The sequence below is a fragment of the Oncorhynchus keta genome, chromosome 23 (assembly GCF_023373465.1).
Source record: "Oncorhynchus keta strain PuntledgeMale-10-30-2019 chromosome 23, Oket_V2, whole genome shotgun sequence".
Lineage (NCBI taxonomy): Eukaryota > Metazoa > Chordata > Actinopteri > Salmoniformes > Salmonidae > Oncorhynchus > Oncorhynchus keta.
The window spans coordinates 26,101,261-26,113,501 of record NC_068443.1 but is presented as its reverse complement, the minus strand read 5'-3'; the positions used below and the strand labels follow the sequence as shown (position 1 = coordinate 26,113,501).

At 37.0% G+C, this 12,241-nt stretch overlaps 1 protein-coding gene across 1 annotated transcript; it reads left to right on the top strand.

Annotated features, from left to right (window-relative positions):
• Positions 1 to 2,703: 2,703 nt before the first annotated feature.
• LOC118402077 (homeobox protein engrailed-2b-like) lies at positions 2,704 to 7,962 on the top strand. The gene is made up of 2 exons (XM_035799947.2): positions 2,704 to 3,499; positions 5,464 to 7,962. The coding sequence occupies exons 1-2, from the start codon at positions 3,034 to 3,036 to the stop codon at positions 5,802 to 5,804; spliced, it is 807 nt and encodes a 268-aa protein (XP_035655840.1). The 5' UTR covers positions 2,704 to 3,033; the 3' UTR covers positions 5,805 to 7,962.
• The last annotated feature ends 4,279 nt before the right edge of the window (positions 7,963 to 12,241 follow it).

The following is a 12,241-nucleotide window of genomic DNA, read 5'->3' as shown; positions in this document are numbered from 1 at the left end:
TGGCTAATATTCACATTTGTTAATCGTTCCACACGAATTTCAATATTTCATAGGACAAGGTTATGAATGCAATTCATAAATGCAATAATATTATTATACGCCAACTAAATTACACAAGAAAGGAATAGTCACCATTTCATTAGGCTATCGAATCTGCATGAGCTTGGATTTAACATTTTACAACTTTGTGGTGGCTTATTAATTAGTTACAGTTACTGTTCAAAGGTGAAGTGAGTATTTGGACTTTTAATGGTGTAAACCCCCTGGAATGAGGTTAAATAAAAGGTCATTGGAGAGTGGATCTACTTTCTCTCACCTGCCCTGATTAAATTGTGGAAAAGTTGCCTAGGACTATAGAATGTCATTCTAGGATCCTTGTTTTGCCTGAGAAGTTCAAAGCAGGTTCAAATACATTTCGAATAAGTGTAAGGGGGTAAGCGAAATACAGCTTCTAAAAAAATATAAGCTCAACAAAACTCATCTGACATTGCTTGGCCCTCTGACAACTTCAAGCTGCGTGTATTTTCGATTACAGGGTCCAACTTCACCAACGAGTCCGGGTACGTTTTCAAATAAGCATTGCAGAACAGCGTAAATCATTTAAAATAAAGTCAACAAGTCTGCACGTGTTTTTCAGCAATATGGAATTGGAATTTCATCGTTTCCTTCGTCGCATGTTGGCAAGGCACACTTAGTCTACATGCAAAGCTGTCCTTTTAAATGCTATAGGCATACCGTATGAATAGTCTATATGTCACATTTAATGTTTGATGCAGGTGCACCAAACATTAACAATCAATGTAACAATTAAACATTAACAATCAATGTAACAATTAAATGCTAAAATAGGCAGCCTAATATCCTGTATCAGGACAAAAATAGGCACACCTAAACAAAACTAATCACAAAGATGAATTAAGAAGACACTGGGACTATAAAAAAAACACATTTAGCTGAACAATTGTATTTCTGGAATATAAATGATTAAAACGTGTATGATTTAATACAGCCATATAACGAATGATTTGACAATTATAAGTCAGTATTTCATGAACACATGTCTTTTTTCAGTTTTTGCTATATGCAAAGGTTTTTTTAATCTCTCCGTGATGTTGTCTATAAACCTGTAACCTCTACATCCAACTATTAGGAAAATGACAAAGGGAAAAGTATAATGAATAATAGATCAGATCAATCCAACTCAATATTCTCAAACAAAAGCCAGTCTAGGTCATTTAATATTTTCTAAGGAGCAGTCCAAAACATTAATTAATAGGCTATTCTTGTGCATTATTTGTTTACAGTAATATTTTGCGGATCGTTGATAACATCTGGAATAACTTCTGCCTTCTACATTTCCAACTAGGCTATAGGCCAACAATAATGTTTAAACGCTGTGTAATAACACAAAATAATGGATTCAGACATGTTATGGCCAATCCCAACAACAAGGCAACATCATGTTTTTGGTGATGCCATAGGCACTGAATGACACATAGGCTATCAAATAGAAAATAACAATTTGTTCAATACGCCTGCACTATATATAATGCACACCTAGTTCACCATGTTTAGAGAGCAAGATGCGCGCTTGTTGACCTGAGCTCATTTCGCTCATCAATATGTCAAAATATATCCCAGTTTGATTGTATACGACAGTCATCACCCATATGCATAGGCCACCGAGAGAAGAATAGTCTTCAATTCTTCACCGCAACATCTGATATCACAGCTGTTTGATGGCATCGCCAATTTTTAAAGCGCCACGGTCCTTTTTACGCGCAAACCGATTTCGGCTATTGACTGGACTAAAGACCAAACAGATTGTCCGCGTCCACTAGAGCAACAATCGTATGATAAAAACTATAGACTACATTACCCATGCCCTATAGTGGTTATAGATAATATTGGATAACCAGAGACCAATGGATGACTATTACGCACCATATTTGATTAGGCGACCTTGACAACATAGGGGAATATTAAGATGCATTCATATATAATTTGACATAGGGCTACTTCACGTGCAATAGACGAAGAAACGAGTAGCCTAGCAAGTGCACCACCCATCGTGTCCCCCTAGCCAACTATGCGCTACTCTGGGAAACACCGTTGGAAACTTATTCAGTAATGTTGGGGACTGCTAAAGCATTTGCGGAGTGATGGCTCATCCCTATTTGGAAATATTCCTCAATCATCCAGAATTTTGGGGGGAAGATTGAGAAACATATTTGAGGTTTCACACCCCTCCCCCATTCGAGGATACCCCATTTTCATGGGCAAGTCTTGTGTGCGCTTTGAACCGAAGAACCAACGAAATGTGGAGATATGTCTATAACAAAAAACTTTTTTTTAAACTCTCAGCAGAAAATAGTTTGTTTTTTTATTATAAAAAACAAACTGGAAAGGCTGACTGAATCAGAAATGGTGTCCAACTTGTTTATGTTTTTTTGAATACTTCAGCTTTGAGGATTGGGTGAGGTGTTGGGGTGCTGTCATCGGCCTTCTAGTATTCTGGAGTCATTGGTCATGTGGTAATATTTCACGAACTCTATTGGTTCAAGGCACGTGTCTTAGATACCGGACTGCAACGTCACTGGGGGGACTCGTAGCCTATTAAAAATAAGAACGAAAATCCATAGTGAAAGTATTTCAGGAGCAGTTAGCGCCTCTTTATCTACTCGTAGTTTAGTAGTTGAAGCATCAAGATTGGATTGGTTCTGAAAGGGGACTACTACTACTCAGTATTTTAAATGGTAGTCTACTTTCTCAACAAATAGATTGATCGCAGCAAGCCGGAAAAATACATTTGAAGTATGTTTTTTCTTTGTGAAAAAGGCAAGAGGCGTGGTTTTATTACTACCAAAACTAGATACTGAAAAAAAAACGGATTTCGTTTTTATTTCCAATTACATTGTATTTAAAAAACGCAGTGGACAAGGAAAGCTAAAACATTCATTCATTGGAATTCATAATTTTGTGTGGGAGAGCGAGAAAGGTAGGCTACCAGAATTGGACATTGAGTATTTCACCATGGAAGAAGATGATAATCGCAATGGAGAGCGTCAAGATTCGGGCGAAGAATTCAACAGAGCTATTCTTCCTCTTCTTCAAGCACCTGGGAACCAGCAACCGCACCGAATCACGAACTTTTACATTGATAATATTTTGAGACCAGACTTTGGACGGCGGAAAGACGGGACTTTTAATTATGATGAGAATCACCTCAATAGACGAGAGAATAGTCCTCGTCTTCCCCCAAAATCTGGGCAATTAGGTGGGACCGTGGCAGGGGAAGGAACATCGAATTCTCGTTCAGTCGGTGAGCCAAAAAAAGATATTGTTGGAGATGCGCCTCTCAAGTCCCGAGGAGAAATTGGAGATCAGTGCCTAAGCTCCGACTCGGATAGTTCTCAAGCCAATTCTGCACCTTCGTCGAAACCTATGCTCTGGCCAGCCTGGGTGTATTGTACAAGATATTCAGACCGGCCATCCTCAGGTAAAGTATAGTATTTTCCTTGCCTTACTATAAAGTAAGAATAGGAATACCATGAACCACTGGATCACTTGTGCAATATAAACTGACTCAGTGAACTAAATAAGTCAAAATATAAACCTGAAACGATCTCCTGCAGCCGCATTATACAAACATAAAAACTATCCCTTTGTGTAGCCCATTTTCAACTATTTGTCCGAAACTTTTAAGAAAATAATCAAATTATTTTCAAATTATTTTTTGGTTGCCAAGTAATGTTATTATTATTATTATTATTATTATTTATCCATAACGACAAGGAAGATTTCGATTGACCTAGAATTCTGATTGGATGATAATGGCGGTTACAAACCAAATATTAGGCATAGGGCCTACTAGAGGCAATGTCATCGTATTGTTACTGTTATTATAAGTATCTCCTTAAAAATATTTGTCAAGTCATGCAATTATTATCAAGCTGACAATTCCGTTTGAGTAGCCCTAATAAAGAAAACAATGAAAAGGATGAAAAAAAGGAGAAAATTCAATACTTTTTGGAGGAAAAAAAAGGTTTGAAAGTATCGAAGTATTAAACATATTGAAGTAGTTAACTTGTAAAGCAACTTTTAAATCAGTATTGAAACGCAGTTTAACGCCATTGTTCCTCACTCGTCTTTGTTAATATTTAATTAGCATATTGTTTTGACAATGGAGCAAGGCAAAAAGTATTCCATCTATATGCGAAATGACTGAGATGCGCGCAATCAGACTTTTAGAGTGCAACGTTTCGAGAGAAAAATTTGACAGATATTAAGAATAAAGACATCGTTTTATAGTTACTTTTTACTTCCCTCCTCTGCCTGTAGTTTATCTTATTCTTAAACTATTCTCATATTAGGATATTAGGCCTAGCATAAGTGTATATCTACTGCTGTAGGATGTGATTATCAGATCTTCCATTATGGCCTATAGCCGAATGTTTGTTATATTTTGAGCTTTTTCATATAATGTCGAAGTAAATACACTTCAAAAGTGTATCAAAGTAACAATTATAGATACTGTCTGTTTTCATTTCGAGGCTATTTAATTTCTAGCTAACATCGTTTAAAATTAGCACATTGTTAAACTATATTGGATTATCCATTCTGCTATTTAGAAGCACTAACATGAAGTTAACATCGATAATATGCCATCGTCGTATAACATATATGCCCTATATTATGCATGTTGAAATGAATACATTAACTTCTCTGAACAACTCGAAAATAGTAACAAAAGAAAGTTCCATTACTAAACAAAACAAGTTACCACTGTGTTTTATGTTGGTCTCATAGCATAGGTCTGCATGTAACGAAATAAACGGTATAAGAAACTTAATTGCAGGAGTACGGAAAAATATACTTCGATGGAAGAAAACGGCCTATTGATCATAATAACATTCAAATGCTATTGTGAATCCAATAAACGTGTAGCTGCGAATCGATCTCTTATTTGGTGTAGAACCAGCCAACTCAAAAACAGTTTTATGAAATGTTCACGATATTCATTACATATTTATGAAGCTTATAAATGTAGTTCCTATGGTAACAGCGAGAAAGGGGCGCCTATACCCCCTCCCTCTAACCCCACCCCCATCAACACCCACCCATCATCCTCTCCTATGCACACAAAACCCTGCACCCTTTTAGAATACGTTACATTCGAATACAATTTTAGGTCTACAGCGTATTGTGCCTATACTGGCAATTTAGCTAATATTAATACCACCACAATACTTATTCTGCTACTAAAGGCCCATTGGGCCTAATAGTTGGTTACTACTGATATCCTACTAGGTCTATTCTAGCATGTTAGAGTACTACGAATCTGTTTTGATCGACATGATAATCATACGAATGAGTCAGGCATTAGTGATGTTATTGAGGATGTTGAAGGCATCATTTTTGTCTGTTTCAATGTCTGATCATTGAATGTATTCTAATCTACAGGGCCAAGATCTCGTAAACCAAAGAAGTCGACCACTACCACGACAACGACGACGACCCCAAGCAAGGATGACAAGCGTCCAAGAACGGCCTTCACAGCAGAACAACTCCAGAGACTAAAAACGGAGTTTCAGACTAGTCGGTACCTGACCGAACAGAGAAGACAGAGTCTGGCACAAGAACTCGGCCTCAACGAATCTCAAATTAAAATCTGGTTTCAAAACAAGAGGGCTAAAATAAAGAAGGCAACCGGGAATAAAAACTCTTTAGCCTTGCACCTGATGGCACAGGGACTATACAATCATGCCACATCATCTAAGGATGAAAAATCAGACAGCGATTGAAGAAAAGATACAAAGCAATAAATAACTTTAAAGGGCCAGTGTACAAAAACACCAGCAAATATTTAAAACATGAATGAAACAGGATTTTGCAATATTCTGTAGGTATAGTTGTTTTTTAAAATTGTTTTTTAAACTTTGCTAGGTATTATTACTGCACTGTAGGAGCTAGAAACACCAGCATTTCGCTGCACATGCGATAGCATCTGCAAATCAGTGTATGCGACCAATACACTTTGATTTGGTTTAAACCATTTTGTGTGATAAAACTTTTGCCATGTTCTCCCTGGAACTTTAGAATTGCTTCAGCATCAAAGTTTGTTTTGTTTTTAACAAGTTTTGTTTTTATCACATTTGACCGAAATAATGGAAACATGCTGATGTCCAAAGATTTGTTCTGCTGCATTTTGGAAACTGTGAATTTTAAATAGACTAAATAGTGTTTATCTATGTTTTGACGTTTTTTTTTATCACACTGTTTCCTTGTACTTTGATGTTCATGTTGAAAATATGTTTTCTGAGGCTCCTTTGTTTTGTGTAAAAATACAGCCTGTCTGAGTTGATATGGAGGGAACCATACGCATTAAATGATGCGTATTATCTGATAACAATGCATTTTTATATTCAAGTGCTGCATTAACTATAGCTATCTCGTGAGCATTAAAAATGAATAAATTCAGTAAAATAATTCAGCTTTGGGTACATGTATTGATATGAAACTGAGATTTGATGAAACATAAATACATAATATATTCAATAGGCCCATAAATTACGTTAAACTTGACCCAAACTATAGAAATGAGTTGAGTCATAAAAGGAATGTAGCCTAACTTCACTTTCACGAAAGGACCTATCTTGAAATACCCATAGCATATAGTAAGAAAAACAAAACAGTATTTTATAAACCGAAATATTTGTCTTGTATGCAAGCGCGTAAAACGAACTTTCTTGCAAGTCTACCATTGGTTAACAATGCTATGATTCACCCCAAAGTTCAAGTTATGCGCGCGTAGCTCATATCCAATGGTTAAATAGGGAGGAGTGGTGGGGGTGGATGACAACAATGGGAATTGAACAGATAACCATTTGGAATTATAATGGAAATGCATCCGTTTTGGGTCACTTCCACCACCAACAAAATCCAATTTAACCCCGACTCAAATCAGGATTTCAGTGCCATGCAAGGACCTTTAACTTTGTACCATAGGCCTATATGGAACATCTTCACTTCAATCATTATACTCTTATGAAACACTTCACTGCTGAAGTAACGTCAATGGGCATCATATATAAGACTACTGTACAAATAATGTATCTCAAATTGTCCATGCCTTCCATAGTTTGAAATACAATTTATTGTTATTTGCAAATAACATAATGTTCATATTTATAAACAATAATCAGCGCCCATATTGTTTCTCTAAAATAATGTTTACATAACTTATTTATCTTGCAATAACTTCTTTTTGTGAATGAAACATTTAGAGGCCTTTGCATGAAACCTGCAATCTGTCACCTGTATATCACGAGACAAAAGTTGCTGTATCTACCAAATTGTGGTCTTATGATGTGAATGATCTTTTATTGTCAATCTTAAGTGTGTGTAAATTAAAATCCAAATTTAAAACACACTTTGCCTTAAAAATTCTGTAAATGAACTTTTCTATGAGAACTGTGCTACAAATAAATAACACATTAAATGTTTATAACAAGAATGGGCAATTGCCATTAGAGATGGTATACAACGTGCATTTACAACAGAATATTTAAGCATATGTATAAAGAAGGACAATGTTTTGGTTGTATTTTTCTGTCAGTATTCTTTGATATGAGACAAATGTAAATAATTTGTATCATACTGTGAAATTAACCAATAAGTAAATAAACCACAAGAATACTAAGACAAGTTTAAATCATTTTTTTTTAATAGTGATATAAACAACATGTCAATAATCAGAGGGCTCTAAAAGTACAGGCTGATTAACATCTACTGTTAATTCACAAACTGCCACTCTGGGAATCATTTCTAAGGCATAAATGTGATATGGCCAAGCCGCATTTATGTTGAAATAACTGAATATCAACTTGATTAACAATTACTGGCCTGTCTCGAAGGTAAATGAGACAGCAAGGATAATTTAATCGAAGTACAGAACAAATAATGCCACTTAAAAATATTGTCCTCTGATAGGCAATTGGTGGGTTTATGTATGATGCATGATCATTTCCTTGATACAAGGCCTGCCCCATGCCTCTTTCTGCATGGGCTAGCTCTCAATACACATATTGTGGACGTGTTTTCTCATACAGACTAGACTGCATTGTGTGATTTGCTATTTGCAGGTGGTCATCAGCTAAATCAACCTATAAAGAAGAATACATTATTTCATGCATGGAAATAATGTATTAGACTTGTTTTACAGTCTGCAATTTAAGTGGTGTTTACATAAATTACATGCTGGTAATGACCTAATAGGCATACTTGCATTCTGGTTTCTTTGGGTTTTATTCAAACAAGCAGCACTTGCACAAAATACCAGGTAGTTATAGTTGTGTTGATTTCTTGGAAGTGGCAACAGAAGTATCAATTGTTACTGTATAATGTCCTTGTAAATACCAGGGAAAACGTAAGTGAAACAGTAAATTAAAGTAACCATACAGTAAAGTAACAGGACTGAAAAATATTAGTTAAATCACTACAGAGTTCAAATTACTTTAAAAAAGTTGCACTCTTCAAGTTTAAGTATGAACAGAATTCAATCAAACTTGGTATGCAGAGAAAGCATCTTGTCCCTGCACCAGGAATGGCATTTTTTTTAATGACAATGGAAAGGACGACTGTTGGTTTCGCCAGGCAAACATCGTCTACAATGTATTTACTAAATGCAAAATACTAAAAAGAAATGTTGACCACAAAGAAAAGTTACACATAACTTGCACCAAGGTGCACCATGATGTCTAAGTTATATGCAGCGGAGTATACCTCATTTTAGTTTTACAATTGAGTAGTGGTCGGGTGACCGCCACAACTCCTACCAAAGTCAAAATACAGGTTTACATCTCTAAAGTCATTGGTGCACAATGCTGAATGCAGGCCGCCTATACTTAGGAGTCTTGAATAGAGTTTAAAGAGAAAGCCCAGCATCTCAAAAAGGTAAAGTACTCATTTCTGTCTTCCGAAAAGTGATTAGATGTGCAATAACTCTGCAATGATCTCAAAAGTGGTCTAAGAATCCCACGACAGCAGTTTTACTCCGTATTCCACTCAGTTGCTATAACATTCACCTTCAAGTAATTTGCTCTGTCAAACATATCCACAGCAGAATAACAAACAGGGAATGAAAAGCTTATGGAAACATTGAAACTAGGAGGTTCAATCGAATACATATCCTCATAAATGAGCTTTTTGAGACTCGTGTTGTTTGGTTACAGAGGAGCTAGTAATCCAGAATGCTGAAAGCTTTCCCAGTACCAGTTTCTGACTGTAACAGAGTCTCTCATCATCTAAGTCAATTTCCCCTCACATGCATCAACATGCATCGATCAAATCCAGAAAAATAAGGACACCTTTTGAATATGATCATAATACAGTATACTCATGTGGATTTCAAAACTGCCATGCATAAACAAACACATCAAACTTCAGTCACCAATACAGGTCACAACGTTCTGCAGTCTCAGTATTACCTGATGCTCTCAAACATGTATAGAAAGGCCCCCAAAAAACAGAAAAAGGATCCAAACACAAAAGGGAGAGCTATCTGTGCGGACCATTCTCAGCATTGACCTGCTCCTCAATGCCCCAGAACCTCATCTGCATTTCTATTCTTGCCCAGCTTGTGTATGTGGAAGTAACGCCCAACGGTCACTGACTTGATGAGCTCTCTGGGTTAGAAAAGCTGGTGCCTTAGACGCTGAGCTGAGCAACTCGGTTAGTTCCTCAATGGAGTCTGTGGCCGGGATCCCCCGATGAAGGTCAAAGCCCTCGGTCACAGCTGCAGGTGGCTCATTTCCTTTAACGCATCACTTCTTCTACACCTTAAGAATTCAAAATGTCCCTAAAAAGGAATCTCATTAAATTATGTACATTTCTACAAAAATTCCATCCTCGAAAAGCTTGTACGTTCTCTCCTCCAACTCTCCATAACAGTGATGCATGATATCTTTTGAGCATCAACTACAAAAAAAGTTCCTGCATAACTCTTCATGTTGATGAAAGTTAAAGTTTGGATAGAAAGTTCTGCCACAATTTCATTCTCTGCCTCTGGACATGAAAATGAACATGATTTCATCCACAACATTCCAGCCACCACTTTAGTCACGAGACTTTAAGAAGGTCCAAATGCAAATGCCCACAGACAATGAAGAAATAAATAGCCTGCCCTACATCTTAGTTATCATAAGTTCACATATCCCGTGTCATAAAATTTAACCTCTCCAATTGGCAGAGGCAAAGGGCAGTCTGACTCAAAAAGAAAATACATATCAGAAAAGTATTGATGTCTCTTGTGTGTCTCTCAAACAAAAGACCCATCCTGTCCCTTCCCCCCACGGAGTTATTTATCCATAGTTCTTAAATGCTTCCTAGTCAAACTTGAATATGGAATGAAGCGCTAGGGCTTTGTGGCGGAAATATAATTAAGCTGGTGAAAGATGTATAAGGTGAAGAATAGGGATGACATCAGGCCAATTTCACACTTGGCACTCGGATGGCCGGGCCCAAGCTAGGCTCTTGCCACGCAACACAGATCAAAGCACACTACTACTACCAAAAAGGCAAAGGAGGACTTAAGTATGCTAATCTCCAGGACAAATATATTTTAATCTTGTTAGAATACAAGTTAATGCTGCAGATCAGTGACTAAACTTTATAGAGAGTAAGGGAAATATTCACTTTCCCAACATTTCTGAATGAGATGGTATTCCTGGACCATTGAAATTGCATTTAAGAAATTGTACAAATGGTTTATCATATAGTCCTCATTACCTGTGTGAAGGTTGCATTTCATCTGAAAAAAAAACCTCCAGGAGTCCACTCAGCATACTGCAAAGGCACTAACATGCGTAGGAAATGAGCATTTAGTGGTCCAGTTTGCCCCGCCACTTTGAGCCCCTTGCCAACAGCACCTTGGTAACCCTTGATCTGTCATGAAGTTAAGCTCAAGCCCTAGACATCCAGAGACAGCTATGCACACAAAGCAAAGCTGACACTTTTTTTAAGCCAGAATAAACTCCCAACACACAACTTCTAGGAATATACAACAAGTTGAAAACTTTTGTTTTGAAAGAACTGGATGTGCAATGGGGGAAAATGCTGTAATTCCTGATGATAATCGAAATTATATATCCGGTTAGTATTTAACTTGCCTGCTTCATAGGGTTTATTTTCAGTCACATGTAGTCAGTGGAAGTTTGACCCATACAAAGCTTGACCCATGCATTTGTTCTTCGTTCCTTAGCAAAGGAGGTTGACATTTTTTCCTCCAAAACTGACCTAAATCTTTCCACAAATAAGTGTAGATACATGTTGGGTAAAACTTTCCAAAAATTCTCAATAATATTTAGACCATAAAGCCCCAAAATATACGTGACTATTTGTCATTATTGGATGAAGCTGTGAGGGTCATTATATGAAAGCGGAACAACATTGTCCATGAGGTTTTGCAGTTCCCTGGCATATAGCAGTGTGTTCAATCTGTAGATGGTGAATTTACAACCTCTGTTTTCTGAGATATGTTATCACAATTTTGTTGATAATTGACCTGATTTATGGATTTACACATGTTTTTATAGGGAGATAAGCATATCAGGCTGTGTATATCTACCAATGCTCTCCTGTAGGTTATTTGTCCCCACCTTGCACAGTTTTTTTGTAACACTGAAAATGCTGCCTATCGTCAAAAAGGGCTGTTTTTGAAAAATTGTTGGATCAATTGTCATAACACTTGGCATACTTCCCCATATGTCAGAGCACATACTACTGTTTAAAATGATACCACGACTGGAATTCAATTGTTGGAGACAGCAGATGATGGAACGTAAGGGGACAGCCCATTTCAAAATCAAGAATCAACTCCCTCCTCCACCCAGGACACACAGTGCAAATCAAATGCAACCTGGCATGCGGAAATCCACTATCTCCAACAGTTGAATTCTGGACAAGAAATGGCCTGTACAATCAACAGATTTGGAATTCTCTGACATTACAAACAATTCTAAAACTGATCAGCTGATGAAAGTGAAAGCACAAAAGTAGAAAAAAATGCTGATCCAGCTCATCTTGACATTGCCTGTAGGATGCCACGTCATCTTTTTTGACATGGCTGCTTCCCCACAGTCCCTCTAGGCTGAGTATAGCACATTTAGTCTTGGTTATTTGTTTTTACACCCATCATATCCTTATTTTGAGTGCTACTTCTTCCTCCTGCATATTTAAGAAA